This window comes from Epinephelus fuscoguttatus, linkage group LG16, assembly GCF_011397635.1.
Source record: "Epinephelus fuscoguttatus linkage group LG16, E.fuscoguttatus.final_Chr_v1".
NCBI classification, from domain to species: Eukaryota; Metazoa; Chordata; class Actinopteri; order Perciformes; family Serranidae; genus Epinephelus; species Epinephelus fuscoguttatus.
The window spans coordinates 17,035,470-17,063,113 of record NC_064767.1 but is presented as its reverse complement, the minus strand read 5'-3'; the positions used below and the strand labels follow the sequence as shown (position 1 = coordinate 17,063,113).

Below are 27,644 nucleotides of genomic sequence, written 5' to 3'. Positions count from 1 at the left end.
ATGTATTCAGCAAGCGGGCCACTTGAATTGGTTCTGTAAAGGTTAGAGCCGAGGTTATTTTTGGAGGGTGGATTATTAGGCTACCTGGGCTGAACAGAAGAGGAATAACTATGGGCAAGAAAGGGTCACTCTGGAGCTGCGCTAGACTGTTAGGGAGAATCAAGAACTTAGAGGGGGGAAAAAAAGACTAAACTGTCAGTGTTACAACAGATCATCATGAGGAAATGTGGAAAAAAAAAAGTACAGGACATATTCAATTAAAGCGGCTGCTATTTCTAAACACACACCGCCACTGCTGCCCTCTCCATATGGTCTTTTTAAGAGAGAATAATTTATCCCAAAGGGATTAAAGTAGGTTGTGATGAAAATAAAATAACATATAAACATTTAAGTTACAGATTAAATGTGCAGGATGAATTCAAGGTTGAAATGTTGATTTCTGTTTCCCGTTCTGTACTGCCCTCTAATGGAAAACACTACTCAGAAATAAAAAAAGGGAGCTCTGACATCCAGAGCTGCAGCGAGGAGAGAAGACATACAGCATAATTAATTATGAGCTGAACTGAGTGAACGCTACATGAAATCAATTTTTAAATTAAATGCAATTAAAATGATGAAAAGGCAGGATTTGTCATTTTGAGATGTGTTTATTTAAACATGTCTAACGTTACAAAAGTACAGTATATAATGCATAAGACATCTCCACTCTAGGTGGATTATAAGGCGAGAGCAAACAATGAGATCTAAATGAAGACAAAACAAATGCTTCACTACAAAGCTTTGTAGCAGTAAAATTCAGAGCCTTTATCACTGGATGTTGAACAAAGCATTCACTTGGCAGGAAATTAAAAAACCAACGAGAGGTACAAAGACTAATTCTGCTTAGGAAAAAAAAAACAACAACAACAACAATGCAAGAGACATATTTTTAAGGGAATAATAATTCTTTAGAAAAACCATTCCAGCACTATCTGGCAAACGCAACGGAGACCCACGGGAGCATATGTTTGTAATTCCTACTGTTCTCTGTTTAAGTTATTTTTGTACATTCTAATTCTGCAACAACTCTGTATCACATTAACTATGCAGCATCTCTATTCTTAGATATTAAAAAAAGGAGAATAAACTGAATATCTACAAGCAGCTCCAGTTGTTCCACAGAGTGTGCCAAGCACGCTAAACTTTATGGCCCTGTTTTGTGTTCTTAAAAAAAAACATATCCCGGCCTTGCGCAGGCGTGTGTGTGTGTGTGTGTGTGTACTGAATGAAGGACAGTTGGCCTCTGTCATGCTTTAGCCTTCCCTTCCCTGCCTCTCATGGGTGAGCAGCCATTGTTTGAGATGGTTGCCCTTGCCGCTCATGTACGGCCCACTCTGTCCACTGCTCGAAATGACTCGGTGGCAGGGGATGAGGAGAGGAACCTGGCACGGACAGACAGAGGGAGAAAATTCAACTCGGAGGAAATAAACATGTTGAAGTTCTGCAAATATTACGCAAGGACGTTTTTATATGCAAACAGAGACACTTTTAAAATGTTTGCCTTCTGCTTTTTCTTTAAATGACCGGTCGTTTTCCGATTTAATAAATTCGGAAAGGAGGATGCAGAAAGCATATTTCCAGGTCTAAACTTAAAAAAAATAAATGCCATGAAGGATCGGTGCTTCCACTACAAAAGTATGATGTATTACAAAAAAAATAGTATTTGAAAAAAGCAAAACAGAAATACAAATTGGTGCTTTACTGCTTTCTTGTTCTCAGGTCGACATTTATTGTCACAGCAGCACAACAGTTGGAGATGTTGATAGTAGATATGTATTATGTATGAAAGAATCTGTGATTTACCACATAAACGGTGCAACTTAAAAGTAACCAACGTGCAGAAAATATGAATCTGCACTTTTTTTTTTTTTTTTTGCTTTTTATGTTCACGCACTGCATGAAAACAAAGTGTCACACCAGAAGTGTCTGGTTTGATCCTGCACAAATCCACATTCAGGGTGATGGCTCAGTCTTTGGGTATAAATGTTTTTTACTCTTTAATAGTGTAAAGCAAAGAAGCAATCAAAAATTAATGGGCAAAAACACCAGCAGGATGAATATTCAATCGAGAGGGTGTCAACATTAAGATCTGATAACCCTGTGATCATTAAAAAGAGGAAGTCGGTGGAGCGTTTACTCTTGTTGCAGACGACTGCCAGGGGGGTCCCGAGTTCTTTGTAAACTAAATGGCTGGAGAAAGATTAAACAAGCAAGCCTAAAACACTTCGATCATTGTGAATTCAGAACAAGAACAGTGGCAATGGTTGGAATGAATCGCAGCAATTATTCCTTTTAAAATATTCTTAATGTTGCCCTCATTTTCTTCTCGTTAACGCGAAAATATAAAAAACATCCCAACTGCTGCAGCGTTGTGACTGTATTTCTCCAATAAGTTATCCCGAGCTGATGTCTGCACCTCCAGCCTTTTATATAAAAGTTGGACATGCAGTGTGTTTCACTTCAAATCCATCATTAAACCCGCTCCCATATCAACAGCAATAAAACTTTCCGAGCCCCAGATTAACCTTGCAGACAGAGAAATACTGCTCGAGTATTCGGATCAATACTGTTCCCCGGGTTTGGAGGGAGAGCAGGGTACCCTCAAGGCCTGCGGATCTGCCTCTTCACTTGGGGGGAAAAGAGCACTACGCCAGGCTTATCAATACTCAAATCCTGGTGAAGAAGAAGTGCCACAGAGAGGCGAGAATCGATTGAGCACACTGAGCTTTTCACAGTTGAAGCCTGAGTGGAGCGGCGCTACTGACAAGTAATTGACACTGACAATCTGACTCTGGATCTGTATCAGGAGCTGAGGGCTCAGGCTCCCAGCCTCCCTGACGAAAGGAAGGAAATGTCTGTAAAACATGAGACTGAGAGGTATTATACAGCCATCCAAAAGCAATGCCATTGGCTAATGTAATATAAAAAGAATATAAAGAAACTAGTATTAAAACCACACATTTTTTGCGGTTTATTTGCTTTTATTCTGTTTGAAATCACTTTCTAAAATTCTAAACGACTTTTCCTTCTACTTCAATAACAAAAAACAGTGTCAGAGGAAGAACACAGCGCCAAGATGAGGATGTACACACTCTCTTTCACTGCACATATGAGGGAGAGCATCTCACTGGCTGCATTTCTGTACAAGAAGTGTTCTCTGCCTCACAGAGCACACCGGTGGTGCCCACAGCACTACATGGGCAGAGCTAAACGGGCTTTGATCAAAGGGTTTGATCAAAAGAAGACACACCACTTGCCCTCTAGCCCTCCATTTTGTACACAGTGGATTCATGGGCGAAATGATGCGGGCCAGGTTTCCTACAAGAAGCGGAGATTTGCAGCGAACATCTACAGTAAGACTTGAGAGGACGGGAACAAAAGGTGTGGGCTTAAAATTGTGCTGTAGGTAGACTTTCACTTCGCCGCCGCTCGCAGAGGGAGGCGTTTATTTCACCGCTGCACATAATCGAACACACCTACAGTTTAGATCATATATCCTGCCTCACGAAGATTTTTAAAACTTATTTTCATTGGAAAGTGGAGCGCAGGGGTACCTTGTTGTAGGTAGAGTCTCTTCAAAACAAGACTGAAAATCCATATATTGTCATGTTTTTTATGCATTTTTAAGTGATTATTTGAACATATATGTTTAAATATACCCAAGTAGAGATTATATATCCTATCTGTTTGATTTGTTTACTCAATAACCTTTTTTCAAACTTTTATATGCAATTACAACATAAAATATCGACGCAAAACCTTTAAAGCTATTGCAACTCCATCTGGTTGTTGCAAAAATTCCAAATCATATTTAAGAATATTTAATTAGAGGTGCAACTGATGATTATTTTCATTGGTTAATGTGCTGATTATAATCTAGATCAATTGTTAAGTCTATAAAACATAAGAAGCTAGTGAAAAACACCCATCACAGCTTCCAAGGTGATGATTTAAAAAGCCCCAAACCAAAAGATAATCTGTTTACAATGATAAAAAACAGAGAAAAGCAGCAAATGTTCACATTGAAAGACGTTAACCAGGTAATTAATGGAGTATCTGTTCAAAAAAAGTGACTCAAATGATTAACAGATTATTAAAATAATCACAAAATACTTTTCTGTCCACTGACTAATCATTGCAGCTCTACATTTAACACTGTAGGTGATGTCATGGTGTCTCCAGTGCTACTTCCTTGTTTACAACCCTTATAAAATTACTAATTAACTTGTGACTATAAGCAGCTTTATTGTTTGTCCACACACAACATGCAGGTTCAGATGCACCAGTCACTAAAGCCTAATAATAATCTAATAAAAAATGATTGCTCTCCCTATCTGGCTAAATAAAGTAAGCAAGAGAGAGGCCTGTCAATCAATGTCAGCCACACTCACCGGGTTCCTCCTCATGGCCCCTCCCACTGCCCGCACCGCTCTGGGGTTTCCCGCCATCTCGGCGAGGCGTTTGTACGAGACCGTCTCTCCAAACTTCACATCCGTCAGAAGTACCTGCAGCACGCGGCTGGTGAACGCGTCTTCGTCACAAAGCAGGGGGACAGAGAGGAAGAGTGAGAGACAGGAGCGGGGAACAAGAGGAAGAGAGAGTTCCTTGTTTAATCAGACAGCTGCCTGAGAGGCTGGCGACAACAAGACAACACTTTGGTACAACGTTGATTTTGCTCCTTTGAAATAAACAACTGTTTTGTGTTTAAATCAAAAGTTTGAAGCGTCACTACATTTTGATCCAGTTGGTAGTTTCTCATCATGTCCAACCACATCTTCCTCCAACAGGCTCTGCAGGACTCCCTCTTTCTCCTTCACGATACTCATTAAACAACTAAATACATAGAAGTCCCTCAATTTGACCTTAGAACTAGTATTAACATGCTACAGAAGCTGATGTGAGAAAATTATTTCTATGGCAGAAAAATCTAGGTTATGCTTTGAAAGGTCACAGCTAAAATTAAAAAAGTTCGCTCCTTCATTTAAAAGGATTAAGAGAGGCCAAAAAGACTGCAAATCTGCTCCAGATTTTTAATAATAATAATTTGAATGTTGCACACCATTTGTGGCAGTGGGATGACTTTGAGGTTAATCAGACCAATTTGTCCTTTTAATTGCTTTCTATTCAGAGTAGATTCATTATATCATCTTCACTTAAATGGCGGAATTCTTCAAATCATCCGCAGCTTAACCGACCACATTAACGGCTTTGATTTCATTAGCACTTTAGCAGTAGCATTATCTTTTTTTTTCTGGATTACCAGGCAGTGACTGAGAGGCATGTTTGTGTAGCTCTGATTGCTAAAGAAAAAGGGGAAGCGTTATTTGAAGCATCTTGGAAAACCTTGAGACGTCGATGCGGAGTGTAGCAAGTGAACAACACTTTTTTTTTTTCCACGGAGAACAAGATGGGGAACAATAGTCTCGTTATCAAGAGGGGGTGAAATTCTTCTAGTACATACATGTACTCAGTCATGAAAATTCAATTAGTGATCTCCCATTCTCTCTCATTTATATGGTCTAAGAGAGCACATGACAAGTGATCTATGAGAAATCCCTCTAAATTGGCATTGTGTGAAAACATGTCACACCCCTGTCTCTCTTCTACAGAGTGAACATCCTTTGCTCCCCAGGCTCCCTCGCTACCTTATAGTCACTCTCCGCTACACAAAGCCACGCGAACAAGGCAATTTGCCTAAACTGGGGGGAATAAGTGTAAAACCTAAAGGGGATATATTTGATTGATGCGCACCCATGTGAGTTCTTTGTCTTGAACAAGGCCCGTAGGTACTGTTTAATAATTTTTCAGGTAATAATCACGCTGTCAACGAGATGACGGGCTCTTACGCAGACAGACTTAATGTTATGAGGAGATAAGATACACCCCTGAAATTTCTTTTATGCATTATTCTCCCTCATAAAGCTCGGATTTGGCCACATGATGTGCGTGGTACATATTGATATCGCTTTGTCACCGGTGGGTAGATGACAACTTGCCCAGACTGTGGCTACGACAAATCCCCGTTGATGCAAACGTTATTGACAAACAACCAAAGTCAGCGTCACGCCAGCGGAGTCACTTTCACCTACAAGCCGACCGCGCAACAAGCTGCGGGGCCGCTCACACCTTTTTATAAATCCCGAGCAGCTGTTTCTCCTGGAAGGTTTTCACATCTTCAACAGTTCTGGACCGCAAAAACAAGTGTGTGCGCTTTTATCTGCCCGCTCAGAGGTTAAAGAACTTTGCCCTCATCAGTGTTAGTGACAGAGACTTCATGCGGGTCACTTGAGGTGACCAGCAATGATTTGGAGAGCAGTCCCCTAGCCCCATACTTCATAAAGAGCCTAATACGGTGTGTCTGGGGTCAGGACCCTCTTTAGATCGGGGTGCAGTGATGTCAATTGTTTAAATAAAAGTTGAGAGGAACCACTTACATGTTTACAGACATCCCATAATTATGTCACAGGTCATTACCTACTATGAGGCCAGGTGATAGGGCCAGAGCAGAGGCAGGAACAAATTGACCCAGAGTAAAATCGAACAGATCTAGTGATTATGAAGATATTGACATACATATGATTGATTTGCTCATAATTTTGTAGATGAGAGCAATTTGAAAGGAGGTAAAAAAAAAACAATAAAGTGAATCAGCCCAACTAATGAAAGCTTTGGAGAGATGACTTCCAGCTGACAGTCACCTTATACATGGTTGTGACAATAAAAAGACAATACTGGAAATGCAGCTACCTCATTATCCTTTGTGTCTAATGGGAGGGAAGACTTTGACTCCCAGTCAAAGTGTCTCTTGAGTCTTGAGGGATCCATACTTTTGAAGGCTGACGGGGTGCTGATGATTCTCTGATTATTCGATATTCTGAAAACGTTCATTTCCCTAATTCCTCTCCACATCACAGGGGCGAGTCCTGGTGAGTGTCTCATCTCGCCCTGTGCTGTGCACAGGGGGAGGTTCAGCCTCCTGCAGGAACACAGTCATTTGGGCTTTGAAGAGCGCCCTTCCCCCCCTTTGCCTGGCCCCCTCCCTGCATATTCCCTGTGCCGCTTACCGAGACTAAGATCCTCTCGTCTGTTACATATGGATGTATAATTAATGAGATAAGAATATGCATCGTTTTAAGAACCCATGATGGTGTCTGTGTTTTTCTGAGGGGGCGAACGCGAGTGCACGCGCACACACAAACACGCACGGAGCTCACTGAGCGCGACACATGCACGCACTCGCCATCCCTCTACCTCCAACGACCAAACTTGGCGTGTGATGTTGTGCATGACAATCAGTCAGACAGTATCGAAAAACCCGCACCTCGCATCTCCTTTCATGTCACCTCTGTTGCTCAGGTATATCGTGACAGCTAATATGAAAAGTGGCTTGTTTTGTCAGAAATGTGTAAATAAACATGGCAACACTTCAAGTGAAGGTCACAACTCAATATTACATGACAAGTGCTGCGAGAGCGCTGTCGCGTTCAGGTTCTCCCACAAGATAACTGAGCAAACAAAAGTTGGTTGTCACAGATTGTAATGACCTGATTAAACTTGTATTTTTTTCCCAGGCAGGCAGCGGCTGCATGACTGGATCGAGTAGGAATTTGTACAGCAGTAAGGCAAAAACTAATCCTTAATATTTGTGAATCAACAAGCGCAAAAAAAAAAGAAAGAAAAAAACACCTTCTATTTTCCTCCCTCAAAAGACAAATACTCTTGATGCTCACATTTAACATTTTTATACTGGCATGGCCTATGGTTCTGACTACTGAGAGCAATCCAAGCCTAAACCCTGTATTTACTGAGCCCCAAAACAACAGGCGAGGGAGAGAGGTGGAACACAGCACAATCACCTATTCAGATCAGGTACTAATGAAGAATTCCATCTATCCTGAAATTTAATTAAAACCCCAAAGACTTCAGATGAGATGCGATTTGAAAGAGCCTGGGGCTGGTACACAAGCACTTGGTGGCGAAGGGAATCACACTGAAAGTTGATATCGTAATTGGTCCTGATGTATTTCTGCATTGCCTTTGCGGGAGCGTGGGACTCATAGCTGTATACAGGGTCTCGATGGAGTACCTGCTCATTGAAAATGCCATCACTCAAGCACTGCAGATCTGCATGAAATTAGAGAGCAACTAAGGCCTGATTGCAGGGGAAGAGAGGCACAATTGTTAAATGCATATATTAGAGTTATTTTTTTCTCCCTGTGTAGGTGTGCTTCTGGGTCTAAATGAGCACTTCTGAAAATCTTTAAGTTAAAATGCACCGAGCATCTGAGCGTGACAAAGAAATAGCCCGTAATTGTTTTGAAAACGGCACGGGCGCGATAAGTTTATGATCTCAAAAGTGAGTTGTCAGGCTGCGAGTGCTGTTTGTTTCCCTCGAAACAAAAGCGCCAGGGATAATTAATTCCTCGTTTTTTTCCTCGGCGCCCTCAATCATTCACTCCGCAGTCACAACGAGCAGTTGAAAGGACACTAATTGTCCATTTTTGGGGGGTGCTTTCATTTTACTCGCCCTAGGTGACTGGTCAAGCCAACAATAAGCTCATTCAAACTTTACCACCATTCACATGTTGTCATTGAAAAAAAAAAAAAAAAAAAGCTTCCTGTCTGAAAATGTCAAGAGTGGAATTCGATCAGTTTCAAAGAATGTGCCAAGAATCATGGAAAAGCTTGCCAAGACTAACACGCGTGGTAAGAGCTGCCACAGATTACTGAACCAAGTTACAGCTCTGTGTTCTGTTCTCTCTCCTTTCGCTCACCCACTCACTCGCTTTTCCTCCGCTCTCGCTCTCTCCCTCGCTCTCCCTCTCTCAGCCATAAAATACTTCATTATAACACAGTGAGCCAGTGAGTGTAAGTGATGTAACTGACAATTAAGAGTGAAAGCCTGATCCCAGTCATGGCTCTGCAAATATTTATCCATGACAGACCTCCTTGCAGGGCGGGGTGGTGAAAGGCAGGGAGCGGGAGACTCCCAGTGGTCTGCGGCTCACTGAAGTACGCCTGGAGCCATTCAACGCAGCGCTGCAACTCGGGGCTCGTTTCTGCCGGGCTATCGTTGACCACACAGCTCAGGGGGGCCTCGCTGCTCCTGTGAGGGATATAAGGCAGGATGGGGAGTTGAGGTGGGGATCAGAGGAGCAATCATAATACCCGATTCTTGCTTGAATAGTGCTAAAATATGTCACAAGAGTGTGATAACACGCCACGGCTGACACACATGCAAGATGGCATAATTTGCTGAGTGAAAGTTGTTAATCAAGACGTGTTTAAAATCTAAACTTCTACATTTCGGCCACTCCCGTTACTGGGCTGTAAAAAATATCAGACGGAGAGAAGCTTGAGAAAATATAAAGACAGTAATCCAGGCGTTTGTTACAGTAGATATATATTTATATGAAGTGCAGCATGATAGAGTATGAAAGAAAACATTCTCGGGTCATAAGGAACGGCGCTAACAGTTTATTTCAAACAACTTTAAGGAAGCAGAACCAGTTTCTTCCCAAAAAAAAAGAAAAAAAAAGAGAGTTTTCAAAAGTCTTGCAGCTGTTAGGGAAAAAAGTTAAGAGCACAGCGTTAACAACAGTTTCAACTCTGCTTGGGTCTAGTTTATAGTTCATGACAAGAATAAATGGATTTTTTGGCCAGAGCGGTGCTGGCCAGCAAAGCGCTGCACTTGGACGTGCATCTTAGCATGAGTAGATGCTTGGAGGAATTTGCCGATGGTTGAGTTGGCATCACTTAACAGCTGAATTTCTCTCCGCTGCTGACCACCCCCCAGGTCAATGCAAGCAGACTGACCCATATTTGACACTTAAAGACCCTACTGGGAAGGTCCTCTCTTAGCATGTGCATTACTGCAAAGTGGACCTCAAGCTGTGTTGTGGATCAAAAGCAGGCCGCCAATTCCATTAACTGGTGTACAGGACTTATAAATAAATAATATCACCATTTAAGTGCCCCTTTTTCAAAATTGGCTTATCCTGTATGGTATTAATAATAGACATTTACTTTGTTAAACACACAGACCGTCTCTCTCCCGCCCGCCGTAACAACACGGCCCTAAAGTGTTTTTACACTTCTGCAGGTCACAGTTTGAGCAACGTTTTATATTGGACATGTGAAGCTGAGGTTTACTGGAGTGTTATGACTGAGCAGGTCAGTTTTCAGGGAACCGCTCTGCCTGCTAGTTTGTGGCTGTGTGATGAAAATCTCCTGGGTGCCGTTTAACAGTGGGTGTAAATACAGTAAAAGGTGTAAATACTCTCATTTCTAAATAAACCACACAGCAGTTTATAGTTGAGTGGTGAAAAGTCGGAAACCCACCGGCGGGTCCTGTGCTGAGACCCGCTCAAACAATGGCCATGGCTCATGGCAATCTCTGTCGGCATGGGTGAGTGCCCAGCCAGCCCCTACTTGTCATTGTCTCTCCTTTCTATCCCTCCCCTCCCCTGCCTCCCCCTCCCCCCCAGCTCTCCCTCCTCATTTCCCCCTCTCTATTTCTCTATCCTCCCACTCCAGCTCTTTTGGCTCCCCACCACCGACACCCCCAGACACACACCCACCAACCCCCACCTCTCTTTCTCTCTGCAAGGATCTTCAGGCCACTGTTCCCTCTCTACAACCCCCCTTCCCCTCCACCCCCAGCGCGCCTCCTCCTCCCACCACCACCACCTCCACCACCTCCTCCTCCTCTACCCCTCCACAGCCCCTCTTTCTCTCTGAGAGGATGTTCCAGCCGCTGCACACTGACAGCTCGGGGATATTGTGTGTGGAAATGTTCCTGTTGGACCCGCAGGCCCTTACAATCTACTGGACAAAGGCTAGAGCACCTTTGCTTAAGGCTTGGCACCTTTGACCTCCAGCTCACACTTCAGACTTGTCACCGTGGCTAATTTTCCCTCTCCCCTCAGCCCTCCGTTATGGATGCGTCGGCTTCAAAAGGTGTTTTGAGTGATACAACATTGACAGTAGTAAAAGTTAATGCAATGCAGTACATGTTATGGCCGGTAAACAACACCAAAATAAATAAATAAAGGTGGAACAACATCAGTCGAGCTGAAGTCTGTCACCTCTAGGTGCAATGGGGGATTGTTTTTAAAGAGCATGTGGGCAGTGGAGATGTAGCTCCTGCACTGCCAACATTTCCAGTCGCTTCAATGAATTACAAATCAAGCAGCATCATATGATCTTTACAGTGTCCAGACTGGCACATTAGAAACTCTGGCCTTCAAATGAGAGATTAGAGATGTGTAATAAATGTCGGGCTTATTATAAAGAAACTCTCAAAGGAGGAGCAATCTTTATATTGTCTTAAAGTACCTGCCATCCCCTGTATAGAAACCAAGAATTATAATTACTCATGATCATAAACAGTGTTTTAATAACTCTGTTTATCAAAGGTATGTACGTTCGAATTTGGTTAAAGAAAAATTATTTATCATCTTCTGACTGGATAAAATCTTTTTTTTTTTCTCAGTGTCCTTCAGGCGTTTACTATTTCATCACAGGTAAGGAAATAAGAAACTAATTCCAAACTAGCCAGGATCTGCTGCACTAAAAAGAATATTTCCCTTGATACAAGATTGTGATTTGAGAAAATTTCTAATATTGTGCTCCTGTCACAATCAATTTCCAATTACCATAAATCATTGCTGCGTAAAGTATGGAGTCATTTGGAGTTCTACCTATTTTCCAACTCTAATATAAAGAATGAATTGAGCATTTATATAATGTTGGAGGTTATTTCATTCATCCTGGAGGAAACAATCAAAGGAGACAAAGGAACACACAAAAAAAGCTGACATTAAATTTGTCAATTTTCTTTTGGCATATTCCGTATCTCTACTTGCACAAGACTTCAGTGAGACTTTTTCTATCAGGCGCAGACGTGAGAATGAAACAGGTTAACCACGGGATCTAATTGAAAGGAATCTGGCGAAGGGTGTAATGGTATATTGCACAAAAAAGGGGAAAAACTCAGAACTCATGCCTCCATCCTGTGAAGCGTGATGGCGCTCATCCTGACTCGATCGGCTGTCACTTTTGACACAGCCTGCCAGAGTTCTCCTTCACCGATCATGGGTAACATGGCGGGTCAGAGGATGAAATAGAAAAGGCCAAGAGCAGTCCAATATTTTCCTCAGCCTTATAGCTGCGGATACTTAACTCAGAGACGTCAAAGACTCAAGAGAGCATGAAAAAAGCCTAAAATGACTGTCTAAAAAGGGAAAAAAATACAGCATGTCTCTATGAATGTCAAGATCCTGATGGTCTCTGAGCCAAAGGCTGTGATACAATTGTAAGCCACTTGCTCAATGCAGCTCGTTCAACCATTTGAAGATCATTCAGATGCCTATCTAGCTACTGCAGCACTAAAGTCGAGAGCTTTCCGAGTGGTAAGCTGTAAGGAATGCTTCCTGTTCTGTTCTGGGGCGCACGTTTTGTGCTCCGCCGTTTCAAAATAAAAACAACTCGGCCGGATAAACTGCTCTCTAGATATCCAACAACTCTTATTAGCGAATGTCCACCAAAGAGGCCGCAACACTCAATCCAATACATAAAGGTGGTGGTAAAATACTGCAGAGTAGGCAACAAAGCACACAACAATTAGGTCTTCTCCCAACTGGCTAGCCACAGGAGTCAGTGAAGGCATGTATTACCAGAGCCTTAACTCTTACTCCATTATGTAGTGTATCCACACCCCGACGCAGCAATGTTTATCTACAACAGACTACTGAGCAGTTTCAAATAGTGTTTTTAGCCTCTATTCTCAAGTGCCATAGTAAGAGATTCCAATTACCCGAATGGTAAGGAGCCAGTGAGGGAGGCATAAAGTACATTAGGGATCCCCTGTAACTGCAGGGACCTTTTAGAGCCTCGACTGAAGAGGGCCGAGAGACTGGAGGGACAGTGACCCTGCATGGATAGCCTCTGTCAAAATTTGACCACGTCAAGCACAAAGGCATTATGGGAATCCAGTGTCACCAAGTCCTAATTACTGTCTGTGTTCAGAGCAAATTACTGCCTTGTTCCTCTGATTAGCGAGGAGGCTAATCTTCACCTGTGTACGCCAGCACTGCTGAGGGCCCTTGAGTGTTAGCGCTTCGTCTTCTGTAATTTATTTTTAAATCAGTGCCCGCTCCCAGGAGTTTTGAGTGTTTTGTTGTGAACCGCTTACCATGATCCCCACCACCGCCCCCTCACCCCTAAATCCTTGACTAAATCCTTGTTTGGTGCCGCAGGAAGATAAGCAAGAACAACACTTGGGCATAATTGACTCGTACTCCTCTCCAAGATGTCAGAGCGGAATCATCTCTCTGCATATTGCCTCAGTATGTCACACACTGTACACTTCTGCATGTTGCAGATATAGAATCCAATCAAGTTCTAAAAACAAACTAGCACAACGAACCCTCGCGCCGGAAAAACTTCCCGGTCGACAACAGGGAAAAAAAGAGAAAAAAAACCTGCAGGGGCTGCTTTTAGCTGCATCTCTCCACAGCGAAGGGTAACTCTCGCTCGGCTCCCGTCCTCACCCTGGAGGTTCTGCTTTAGAAACCACAACATTTGCAGATTTTCATCTGAGCGAATGTCAGTGTCTCGTCTGTGTGGGGCGGTTTACAGGTAGTGTGTTACACAGGTGTTGGTTTACACAGGAAATGGCACATGCAGCCTGATTGGGACGTTCCCGAGAGATGGAGGCATAAACATAGAGCACAGATGGGTCCAAGGGCCAGTGGGAGCAGCACCTTAATGAATACGCAGCTGAGTACGACACTTCACAACATGCAAAACAATATTCTAAGGCCGCAGTAAAAAATAGAACAAAAATCATCTGAATATCATTACATGATGAATTATTCATACCATTTCTAAGGGGACTACGTCAAAAAGTCTCCCCCCTGCTTTATTGATGATTTCATTCAATATCTCAGCAGATCACTGTTTGTATGACAAAGCATTTTAGTTCCCAATGTAAGCAGTTTATTTACCATACAGTTGTGTCTCTACCAAAATATGTATAGTATAAACTGATTAAAATTGTGTTAGACTAAATGTAAGAGAGAGAGAAAGAAAGAGACGGAGAGGAAGTGAGAGAAATTATAGTGGGGGGAAAAAAATAAGTTGTTGATACGGTTCCCGGTGTGTGAGCACATCATGTAAACAGGCCCCAAACAGGGAACACATTTACCACACTGCTATTCAGTGTGAACCAGGACATTGATTCACAACACTACGCGAGTGTGAGAAAAACGATAAATGCATCACCTCAGATATTTCACACTAGCGTTGGTAGTGTGTAAAAGCTGTTGTGACAGCTTGGGTATTAGGGCTAGATAGATGGAAAATGTCTGGCTGCTTATGAATGCCAATGTGACTGGGGGTGACGGGTTTGACACAAAAACACTCCACCTCAGAACAATTAGGCTGTTCTCAGGCCCCATCCAGTGTTGTCAGTGATAATGGAAAGCTGTGAGGATAACTGGTGATAAATAGACTTTAACACCCTCCTCCTTAAGACCAATGCAGTCCTGCAGTCCTCTCATATGCTTAACTAATCATGAGCATGGCCGGCAAATTCATACAAAAGACTAATTACTGTTGTACTTCACTTCAGTCTCAAAGGCCTCTTATATAAGGACTTGGGGGTTCTCTTGCCTCTTTTCTCCTCTTGATGGGTATTTTTTTACAAGTAGGCCTCATGCTAGACAAAAGCGTTTAAAAATTGGTGATTGCTTTCATCCGCTTTAATTACATTCAGAAATGGCATTTCTGCCACATAATACACCCCTATTGTTTCAGAATTATCTGGCTTGGGGAGTAAAATCTACAATATTTGACGATGCTCCCGAGCTAAATCGCCTCTTGAAATTGAAATATGCAGCCGAAATACAAAATAAAACGCCAGCCTTTGCTGCTGATATACTGGAAGCTCCTTGGCTTTCTGCAGAATGCTATTATTATGCATATCCAGGTAGAAAGTTAATTAACCCAAAGCTTAAGCTAATTATGGTAGCAGAATGCTATCAACCAAACGCTTTCAGTCAGACAGCTGTCCAGAATTTCATTTGCTAATCATTTGTCTTTTGCCGGAGCATATGGTACATTTCCCCACTATCACAGCAACAACAAACAGATGAAAATCATTAACTAAAAACAATGTGCAATGTGAAAAATCAGACACAGATTTATAAGGCTTTGTGTCAGAGAAAAAAAGGCGGATTTATGGCCTGGGAAATATAATGATAATTTTTGGTTTTAGCCACTTAGGATTTTAGGCAGACCACGTGACTCAAGTGTGCTGGGAATTCAGATGCACAAATATATTGTTTATATCTATATGCAAATGAGACTGAGAATGAGAATGTTTATCCGTGTAAAATTAATTACAATTTTCTATAGGAGCATATGCAAAGAGCTTGTTCTTAACAATTTTTAGCTTCTAGCACATTTTGTGCCTGTTTTCTTTTTTTTTCCAACACAATATTTTTATGTTGTTAAAAGTAGAAATCCCTCAGCTCAGAATTAAATCAATTATTTTCCAAGAAATGCTTCATGCATTATTTTTTTTTTTTTCTCTTTTCATAAAAACACATCACACCGGCCGTTAAAGGGTGATTGATATCAGCATTGCCTCGCGACATTATCAAGCAATAAAGGCTACTCAGGTTCTAATGCAACATGTCATACACAGGCTCCTGTAGTACATTTCTATTGAGGACCTCACAAGCTAAATTGCTTTTTTCCTGCTCCCCCACATCTCAGCCAGCTTGACAGACAAATTGATCAAAGCATTGTAAAATAATATGCTCACAAAATGTCTCGGGGCAGGAGTCCAGCCCTTTTTTCATTTTTCACCCTAATAAAAAAGTACTCTATGATTTCCTCTGTATTATGTGTCTGTGCTCTGTGTGAAAGAGGCAAGAAGCATCATATTTCAGATAATAGTAATCTCCTGTAAACAAAATGCGTATCATTTTTCTGTGAACGCTGAGGCCATGCTAAAAACTAAAAGGGGGGGAAAAAGCTGGTTAACAGGGAGGCTGGTGCGTAGGGCCCCAACAGGGGTTGTTGAGATGTAATGAATTTGTTCATCTGATGGTGCCTTCAGGGCTGTCGTTAGACTGGCAGAGGAGGTTGATTTTAGGAAATGTTCCTAAGATCAGTTAGGAAGCAAAAGGGGCTTGAGACGTTTCTATTAGAAAGAGCTGACGGTCATGGTGCGTAAGCAATACTTCAAGGGCGTTTATGTAGCTATAATGGTATTTATCAATAACTATCTATCAATGCCACAAATGCTTTTGTTGCTGCACCGGCTGTTCAACACCAACCAATAGTGAACTGTGGAGAAAAAAAAAAAACACAGAAAGCAGGCAGAGTCGTATAAGCCTTCAATGCTTTGACTTGCTCACAGATATCTTCTGTAGGTCTCCCTTTATGTTATGCATAGATGTTATCTGTTTCCCTTATCCAAAATATGCTCTTAGAGATCATTTATCACACTGACTCTCTAAGCCTGCAACACACCACATCCAAAGCTGGAAAGAGCCTTGTTTAGTATGTCATAAATAAATCAATGGAAATGGCTGATTTGAACTATTACTGCTACAGGCGGGCTTTTGTGAGATCTACATGTAAAGCCGGTTGCAAAGATAAGCCTATATTCTGTCACTTTATCTCGCCTCCCTTAATGCCTGTTTACATTGCGTTACTCCATATATCTGAGGTGGCTCTAGTTCCCCTGTCCTGTGACAATAACATCGCATTCAACTGGTCGTGATAAAATCTAAACATTTGGTTTAATGATTTCTTGCTCACACCTTTGAGAACGTACAGACGGCGATGTGATCGAAGCATCGCTTATGACCGACATAGCAAATGATATTAAACTGAGAAATGATCTAGTGATGCGAATCATTAAATTCATTTGCATATTCCTACTGAACCTGAACACACAAATTAAACCCTGTTCACAAGGAGACGGAGAAAGGTGCTTGTGCATGGTTACAGGACATCTTCCATAATCAAAATTCCATATTATTAATTTTCTCACTTCAACTCATTAACAACAAGTGGAATGTTTTTACTGCTTGATGAATTTTAGGAAATAGCAGACAGTCGAGGAGGAAACACATGTTGAGGTATAATATACAAGGTCATTAATGGGTTTCCATAAATTAGAATTTGAACATACATTTTCAAAAGGATAACTTCCTATCCGGGTGCATTTGGAAATGGTTTAATTTCCCAAACCATTCAAGTTTATCAAATGCGAATCTGCGATACATGGATATTTAATTTCAATCTAATCAAAACTAATCTGAGATGTAGGATGTGGACCTGTAAAAATAAGGAATAAGTACTTATTAGCGCCGAGTTTAATCAGTTTCAATCGCTTCAGTAAGACTGTCAACATTCTCACAATTTTGAGGGATGGGTAGGGCATGAAATGCAATCACATATTACATTTCTGAGTGTCGGTTGACACTCAGAAGTACTGCATGCAACTTGGAGGGAACATAAATAAACAGGAGCGAACAGTCCATGCTCCCCATGGCCTTTGCTGACCCCACAGACATCAGCTCTAATCAACTCCCTTGTGGGTAATAAACAAGTTATTTTTCTGAAATTTCAAATATACTGCGGGAAGAATCACAACCACATGCCATCAGAAATCTAATTTCAAGCCCAACTGTATTCTAGTGCCCCTCATATTTCTAGTGCCTGCTCATATTTGCCCAACTTTCTCCAGGATATTTCTTGTGGGATCTACAAAAATGCCCTGCTTCCAATGAGGAATGGTGGCACTCCATCACAGGAGTGGATTCTGTCCGCCTGTAAATTTCACACCTTTGTTTATCACGTCACCAGCCCGGCTGTTGTACAGTACCTTTCAGCAGGTGCGACATCCATTAGGATCTGGATGGTGTGCACACCATTCTCACATCCACTGACTTGGATCGTCCCCAGGGGGCTCAGCAATGAGATGGTCTTCTGAGTGCACTGGCTCTCCTTCTGCTTCTTCATCTCGCTGCCCTGCTAAGGAAGCACAAATTACACTCCGTTCATTGACATATTCATGTGGCAACTTCCACAATTTCCCACACATATTTGCATTGAATGATCTATTGAAAACCTAGCGGGCCACCAACGGATGATGGCTTACATATTTGAACACCTAGCCTCCAAACAATGTCATGATGTGACTTGATCCCCACATTACTATCCAATATTTCTTTTGTGCATGGAAAAGAATACGCCTATCTAACCAATAAATCGCCCATTTTTTCCCCTCTTTCTGTTCTATATATCACATAAATGAGAAAAACAATGCAGTCTGTTCCCTTGTCTGGTGGGGGATTCCCAAGATAGCTCGACATTATTTTCAATCCGTCATTTTTGGTTGATGGTCGGGATGTTTTTCTAGCATTAAATTTGTTCCTTAGGGTGCAACTCCGATGGGATTCTGGTTTCCAGCCCTTAACAACAGCAAAAACGTGCAGCTTTTCTGACGACTGAGATGGATACTGGCAATAACCAGACAGCAGTTCCTTTTTTATTTTTACTTTGAGGGAAGGAGAGATGATTGACTATGTTATATGTGAGTTTTTGAGAGATGGGGGTTATAATAAATAAAGGTCACATTGATTGTAAGAGTTTCAACCGAGGAAACCTTTCCTTCCTGGAACCTTGATCTGAAAAGTGTCTAAAGGGTACAAATACAATATCCCTCTTTCTTTTTCAGTTTTAATAGTGCATGTAATTCACATTCATACATTTCATGTCGCGCGATTGTTATGTGATGTGCCGCAACTAATGATAATTTTCATTATAGATTATTCTGCTGATTATTTTCTCGATTAATCACAGAATTGTTTCGCCTGGAAAATGCCAAAAAAGAGTGAAAAATGTCCAGCAGAGTTTCCTCAGAGTCCAAGGTGACGTTTTTATGTGTTGTTTTGTCCGTCCGACAGTCAGAAGCAAAAAGATATTTAGTTTACAGAGATATAAAACAGAGAAAAGTGGCAACTCGGTAACCAGAGAATAACTGCAGTTTCTGCTTATAAAAGTGACTCAAATTACTGATTGATTATGAAAACAGGAGTCATTTTCTGTCGACTGACTAATCAATTTATTGACTAATAGTACATTGCCAGTTTTGATGGAGAATTTTGTCTGTAATATAGACATTTTAAATTTAAAGGACTTCTGTTTTAAAACATAAACTACTGTAGGTGCAGCCTTACTAAATCAAGCAACAAAAACAAACTACAGCTGAAACAATTAACCGATTAATCACAACCTGCTACTATTCTGATAATCAATTAATCCTTTTTATTAATTATTCTAGGAAAAAAATAATAAACATGTCCTCGTTCCAGCTCCTCAAATGTGAGATGCTGCTTTTCTTTCTTTGTCTTTTGTGATAGTAAAGGGAATTATTGGGGGCTTTGGGCTGCAAGACAAAAAAAGAATCTATTTGAAGATGTCACCTTGAGCTTTGAGTAAATGTGATGGACAATTTAAATTATTTCCTGACATTTTGCACATCAATTAATAATTAAAATGATCTCATATGCAGCCATAGACTGTATAAAATAAGGCTGCAGCCCTATAACAAACATTTAATAAATAAAAACACTTGTACTTCTAATTTAAGGATGGATAGATATATATTTTTAGATTAAACAAAGGTTATGTGATAAAAAGCACTCATGCATTTTACAGTATTTCATTTAGACTTCCACTGCCCCCCCCCCCCCCGCACACACACCCAACACCAACACCACCACATCTGTCATGGTATGCGATCACAAATGCGTCTGCTTCAACTTTCTTGTTTCTACTCTTGCAGCTCTCACTGTATTCATCGGGGGTTTGCCTGAACTGACAATAAAGGCGAGAAATTTTCTGAGCCAAACAATGGTACAGTGCACTTTGGATAAGCGCTCAACATACTGCCTGCCATTTAGCAAGCTGGTAATAGACTCATAGATAGAATAATGGACTTTGGCAATAATGGCCCTGGCTAATAGTCTACGCTGATTAAAAATAATGCTATCATGTTTGTTTTGTGCCGTTTTCGGTGCAGTACACCAGTCTAAGTGACTACTTGGATGTTTGGGGGTGTTTACCCAGCTCTTCACGGTGAGGAACAACAAACAATAAGCAGCCTGTGTTGTTAAAAATCACTGGCAGCATCCTCGTGCTCGTCAATCATTTGACTCGTTTCTCATTACACTAGTTCCTGGTCAAACCTTCGTGATTAATTGGGTAGAAAGCGCGCTGTGACTGCGCAAACGCAACATGTGTCCGTGTTGAATTAATGCCGAAATGTCGACGAAGGCTGACGCAATTCTTCGGGTGTGTAAGTGTCTTTAATCTCCTTAAATTACACCTTTAATGGTAAGTGCGCAGTTAAAATGGCTAAAAATAAGTAGAGGTTCGTAGCTGGAGGCCGACACAAACTTACTAGCCCTTAACAGATAGCATTAGAGTATACGGGTAATTTTTTAAACTTCAGCTCATGTCAGGCTTTGTTAGAGTAACTTTAACACTCTAAATTAACCCTGTAGCTTACAATAAAGCGTTTGTATCCGCACGGTGTCTGAACGATGTCCCCTTCTCCTCTCCATGCAAAACAAACGTGACAGAAAGTCTCTTCCTGTTTCTCCACACTGCGTGGTCGAGCCGGCCAATCACAAGAGGCGAAAGTCAGCTCCCGCTCTGTGATTGGCCCGGATGGAGTCCCCGCTCCGCCCCCTGCCAGGGACAGACACAGAAGGCTTGTCTAATAGGTCTCAAATTGGGATTTGGGGTCCTTCAGGGGGTCCCCAGCTCACCGAAGACTAGTAATGGTAGTGATTTAGATATTTGATTTGCTTGATATTTTTACGGCAAGAAAAAAATATATGATAATGCATATTTTGAACATTAATTTCAAACACTGTTATCTTTCCACTTATAGCTGAGACATTTATCCAATTCTGCATCTCCACTGACAGTGAGGTCTTCAGGGTCCCAGCCTGCCGTAATGTGTGTGGATAAAAAAAACACCTATGTGACTCCAACAACCAATAACACCTTATGTATTACCGACTAATAAAGTCAGCGTGTTATTATGAACAACACATGGGGCAGTGCACAATCCTTTTATTGGAGTTGTATGCAGTTTAAAAGAGAGGGAGTTGCCTTATGTTGCCTGGAGCAGTCATAGATTTAACTGAAGCATATATTTCAGTCATTATGAGCAAGTGTGTGGCATCACTCATGTATTGTTTAAAAGTGTCTGTTGTCCTCTGCAGCTTTATTTTTATTTCTGTGGTGCCTTCAGCTCTCTGCATGCCTCCGTTTGGAATGTGTAGGCCGGCGTGGGCCTGTGGCCCACACCCCATCTCAGCGGTGAGGGTGGGAGCGGGGGAGAAAACGCCACCCCTGCAGAGACCATTTTGAAATCTGTGAGGATTTCCGTGCCATCTGGACCCGCTGCCAGTCTGCCCCAGATAGTAAGGGTTGGCAACGGTACCCGACGGTGCAATATGGCTCTCTCTTTAATGAACTACTAACTGTCCCCCGTTTTAATTGATGTGACATTTGAGCCATTTATCTCTGACATTTCAATGAAGGATGATTCTCAGCCTTGCCATTTACTTTTTTGTGCTATTTTCTAAGAGTCATTTGCATTTTTCTGCTCTAAACCTGCTTTTTGTCTCTCATTAGCTAATTAGAGAGCAACATGCACAATTAATAAAAATGAACATAACCTAGTTTGATATAGGCTGATGAGGGATAATCAGAAAATCACTGTTTTCTTAATATTCATCAAAAATGATGTGAAGGGCTACCTGTGGTAAAAGGTGACTTCGATAAAGCCTCGTAACCTTTACCCACATACCAACATGTAGCCTACAGTGTGGGACAACTTATGTTCGCAGCATGGGGAGAATCAAGCTCAATTAATCAGCATATGATTGCAGTAAGCAGCCCCCTCTGCTGGATCTTCTGAGCCATACTGTTTGAAATCATTTTAATGCTGCATTCAGTGGCCAGACAATTATCATATGTGGCAGTCACAGTGGATGTTTTTTGCGTTTGCCTTTATTGCATTTAGAGGGGAAAAAATGCCTCAAATGTGCAAATTTAAAATTACTTAAAGACAACTTTTGCTTTTTGTCATCCTATATTTATTGTGTATTAATTTTAATTACTGCTGGCACATCAAAGCTGTTTTGCACATTTTATATTTTGTTTGTACAGTCATGTATATTTATTCTGATAAGTGCAAATAATTTATTTTAAAAACAGGAAATACTTTAGCTATAAACACCCTGAAGTGCGTGTGAGTGACATAACAACCTGGTATACTAAAGGTTCCAGCCTCGATTGTTTTTCCATAATGACACATATTTTCAATCTTTTTAAGATATCCTTTAAAAACACGGCTGCACTGATGACGACTGTTCCTTTGATTGTGAGCGGCATCATTGCCAAGGTGTGGTGCCCTGTCTGTGTTGGCAGCCGGGCTGATATCTTTTGTTTGAGACTCAAAGAGCTCTTTTTCCTGTTCAGTTTCCCTCACTATTTTTGTTTGTGTGAGGTGTTGATAGACTTATACGTTGCACCGCTTCCTTTTAGTGTACAGCACCAGATGTTTGTGAGAATAACAACCCTAACCTTTTTTGCCATAATGACAGAAATTGTTTATTAGCCGTTTTGTCCATCCGGTAATGTATGATTGTCATAGCTCAGTCATATACTGCCTGTCTGTGTCTTGCTCTCTTTTCCTGTGTTCGCAATCTCACTCTCATGTTGGCGTGGGAGGAGTTGAAGTCATTTATGATATCAGATATTCTCTAGGAGAGCAGGAAAGTCCTGACAGACTGAACAACCACCATCCTCTCACACAGTGGTGTGTGTGAGTGTGCATTTTAATCAGGAGAAATGGCTCTGTGGGCCTCACATTGCACATCGAGGAGGTCTGGGTGTTCTCATTGTGTATACCCAGTGTACAGTAGATGTTATGTCTCTTCCTCTAAATCAAACCATGAAGCAAGCATGAAAAAGGCAACCTGTTATTTTGTTCTTTTTACTTTGACACTTTGTTATTCCACTCCTCTCAAAAGAATTAGCCTGATCATCGTATAAGCAATGCCGCAATCACAAAGACGTGACAAAATCTCTCTGTACCCTCTAGTGCCCACTTATTTAGTGTGCCTGTGTGCCTGTGTCCCTCCATCTCTGATGTGATGTGGCTTCTCTATTTTACTGTTGACATAGTGCTATGAATGTCTGAGCACTTTGCAAATGAAGAGGCTTGAACTCCTGACAGGCAGTGTCGCCGGCACCATGACACACTGGCCCGCACATGCTGTGCGGCATAATGATGACATTAGGATCCAGTGATAATATCAGGACGCACTTCAGATAAATGACTGATAAACCAGGGGTTGTGCCTCTCGTATTACACGCTTGACAGAGCAGCTAATCAGTGTCCAAGTGACTGCTATTACATAAATCATGAGCTCGACTTTGATGCATATTCCATCAGTGTTCCCTATTCATCACGTCATCTGGGGGAGACTCTCTGGATGACTGGCTGCCGGGCCAACACACATTTTAAGAGCACATTATGTTTTCATTAGAATTTGATATGATCCATTCCAGTGTTGATTTGATTTTACGTGCTTGGGTCATTTGATAGGAAACTACCAAGGAGAGGGAGTGTATTGTTACACTGTGTAAGCTGTTTGGGGTGTCATTTTACCCTCGCTGGCCACATTTACAGTAAAGATGCTTGTTGATAAACAGGATTGCTTCTTCATAAAATGATCACATTTGATTGAGATTGCCAAAATTATCTTTGTGTTTATATTTAATTGCATCCCATGCACATTCTTGCTTGATTTGCAGAACCGCTGTAAAAGAAAGATCTCAGCATTAAGACGCAGAGCGCTGCATTATTGTTTTATTTAGCAATAAAATCGAACACACTCAGAGATGAAGTTGGAAGGGAGATGTGGGGTGTTGGAAGTGAGTCACCATGTATGTTTTATTCTCCAGTATTGGGGTCAGAGGATGTGAAGGTGGGGGTGTTAATTTAATCCCCATTCTTACCCAGAGCATGGCCACACTCTCTAAGGAGCTTTATCTCTGACAACTGTGTCAAATTAGAGAGGCCACGAGCCCCTCATAAAGAATATGTCTGTCAGACTACATTGTTCCTGGCCTCTGAAATATACGGCAGAGAGAGACAAAAATAGAAGATAACACCGTAGTCCCACAGTTGGACTTGAACATGATGAAATAATTTTCAAGCCATGTGATCCTGTCAGCGAGACAAACCGCTAATAAAACTGACGTCCACGTATTATTCTGTACCTCTGGTGCTTTGCTATTCATAGATTTCAGTAAGCATTGTGGTGCTCACAAAGCCTACCTGTTCTGGTAATTGTTTTTTTTTTTTATCCTTAATGCTAATAAAATGCTTGAACAGAGTTATTTAGGAAACTTTATTGGACATTAATTCATTGTAATCCAGCCTGGCTGCGTGTAATTGATGGGAGTGTTACATTCCATTAGCCATGGTACATAACTCTAGGTCAGTCCAGTCTGATAAGTGCCCATCATTTATCTCCCCGGTATCATCGCTGTCCCACAGTCAAACATGTAAAACAACTCTTAATGTTCTCCCCAGTCCCCTATGGGTGTTTCTCCCTGTTATCATCATTGCCTCTATTCTAGGGGGACTTCCTCTGGAGACAACATTTTCATAGACCTTTGACCTAAACCATATTTTCCATTTGAATGGTCTGACTAGTGAATATTTACAAGCATGTTTAATGTATAATAGATCTCATCTGTGAGTATCAGGAGCCATTTTCTGCTCAGTCAGTTTCCGGTGTTGGCCTTGGCCCCTTGCTTGAGGTAATATTGACCCCTCTTAAAAACAAAATGACCTGTGCCTCATTTAGGCCAAGTAGTATGCATACATATTGTACAAGTCCTAAGGGCATACATGTTTATAACAAGGAAAGCTGGCGGTCTCGAATGTAAACATCTTAGCACTGTAATATTATTGTATCAGTAAAGTCCCAGAAGGTGGTAGATTTAATAATGTGGGTGGATTATATAAGAGAGAGAAATAAAGCAGTAATTTGAAATTGTTTGGGGACCTTTTGTGTCAATGGTTATGGAGGCTAAGGGACAATTTCATTCCCTCAGGCCACTGTTAAAAAGGCAATGACTTTTCTTGTACATGCACAGCATTTTGGAATCTACATGCGTTACTAGCACCACAGGCTTTTATCATGTGATTAGTAATACATAATACATTTGATTCTATTATCATGCATGGAGAAAAAAAAAAAAGAGGAAGAATGAGGATGGTGAAAGGAAGAACACGTTGATGATGAATAACGTCTGCAGTGAAGTGCTTGAATATACATTTAATAGTGAAACAGATCTCGGTTTGCTTCTCGGGTGCTTATACAACCACGGGGTTTTTAATCTCTTTCTTGCCGATGAAAGTCCCAGTAATTGCTATATTTCCCTTTTTGTTTCAAGGACCTTTGATGATCCCTTGGCTTGCATCAGAGGGCAAAGTCATTAGTGGAGAAATGAGCTCAAGTGAAGAGAAAGAGATTGCGGGGCTCCCAGCATGATTGGAAACTTTGCCTCACATTGCATCCTAATTTGAATTCAATTTTCAATGTATATGTGGTAGATAAGGACAATTAGAAAATATGTACTTAGAAAAATTGGTGACTTTAACCCCCCACCCCCACAACCCCTATGTGGCAATTATAAGCAGTATATAAACATGTAATCAGTGGTTTATAACACAATAAAATGTAGCTGAACACAGATATATGGACATTTTTTTTCTAAATTCATGGATATATATAGTATTTGCTAACAATTACAGTTTCCTCTCTGAAGACATATTTTACATTATTACTAATGTGTTTTATCCACTAATATGATAACGTGAGCGCCTACAGTGCCGGACCAATCAAACTCAGTACCCTGTGAAAGCCCCCCCCCATGGCGCCCTCCCCATTATCATTATTATTATTATTGATATCTAGTAACTGTATTGTATTAATTAGTAACAAGAATCAACACAAATAAACAATTTAGCTAACAAACAATTATCAAAATTAACAAACAATAAGAGAATATTTTATGTGCAAAAATGCTAATTTCACGGTGGCATCATCTTGGTGGCACATAGACAGCTGCCTGTGTTGCTTATAAGAAGATCTACTACTGGGTACCAACAAATACATTAATAAGTGTTTATATCTGCTTACAACTACATTATAGAGTGTTATAAACTATTCATTACATGTTTATATACAGCCTTTAAATGCAGCAACAACAAGAACTACTCTTGTGGGCATCCAGATGTCAATGATGTTATATTATTATTATGATTATTAATGTATTTAGCCTATTACTAAAAAGAACAAGAGAAATTAACACTAAGAAACAACTTAGCTAACAAACAGTTATGATAAATCACCAACAATAAAAAATATGGTATGTGCAAATTTCACCCTTTTATTGTTTTTGTAATGTGTCCTGGATGGCTTTTGCCTTTCTATTTACTTCACCTCTAATTGGCTCCACATACACTCTACTCCACCATTTTCCTTAGGTTTTATTTATTTTGTATATCAGTGTTTTTTGGCCGGAGGGGTGGCTCTGGGTGGCCCCCTTTGGGTAGCGCCCTATAGGAAGATCCGCCACTGGGTGCCCACAAATATATCAATGTCATATAAAATATATGTCTGTTTATAGCTACATTATAGTGTGTTATCAATCATGTATTACATGTTTATACAGTCTTCTTGTGGGCATCCAGACACTGATACTAAATGAAGACACTGTTCAGCATATTTGTAGTAGTATAATATATGTCTTTTTAGAGGAAGTTAAGATAGCTAACAAATAGTGTATATTAGTTAACACTTACAAATGTCCTTATATTGGCTTATAACTACATTATAGTGTGTTATAACCCATTTATTAAATGTTTATGAATAGCCTATACATGTGGTATAGAACAACAACAATAACCTGCCTTTCCCGCATAATAATAAATAATAAATGATGACACTGTAAAACACATTTATAATTATATAAAACATGTCTTCATAGAGGAAGGAATAATTGTTGACAAATACTATATATTAATAAACACTCCAAACTGTCCTTACAAGTACACTGTGGTGTGTTATAAACCATTTGTGTAATTTTTTCTTACGTCTATTCCTGTTAATGCACAATAAATGTTTAAAAAAAGAACCACAGGACATCATCTTTCCTTAAATTTTTGATTTAAATGTGCACTAACAGTTAATTATTCATATTATCTTTCAGATCTGACACACTGAAACAGACAAAAACTGCCATCCATATGACATGCTAAATATATATAGAGGAGTTACATTTCACAGTAGCTAAACAGGCAATATGTTCCATGTTATAATGCTGCAATCATCATCAAGTTGTTCAGGGAGGGAGTAGGGGGTGCAGGGACACGTGAAATATGAAATGCTGTCAATCAAACTGCGGCATACAAC

General features: G+C 40.8%; 1 protein-coding gene across 2 annotated transcripts; it reads right to left on the bottom strand.

Moving 5' to 3' along the window:
- Positions 1-633: 633 nt before the first annotated feature.
- mgmt (O-6-methylguanine-DNA methyltransferase) lies at positions 634-20,724 on the bottom strand. 2 transcript variants are annotated; one of them, XM_049600668.1, is made up of 5 exons: positions 20,639-20,724; positions 17,948-18,096; positions 8,985-9,145; positions 4,431-4,570; positions 634-1,421 (listed from the first exon to the last, which is right to left on the bottom strand). In XM_049600668.1, the coding sequence occupies exons 2-5, from the start codon at positions 18,082-18,084 to the stop codon at positions 1,293-1,295; spliced, it is 567 nt and encodes a 188-aa protein (XP_049456625.1). In that variant the 5' UTR covers positions 18,085-18,096; positions 20,639-20,724; the 3' UTR covers positions 634-1,292. The 2 variants fall into 2 exon arrangements, with proteins under 2 accessions (XP_049456625.1, XP_049456626.1); XM_049600669.1 differs by having other exon boundaries at positions 17,948-18,093; positions 20,639-20,719.
- Positions 20,725-27,644: the final 6,920 nt, after the last annotated feature.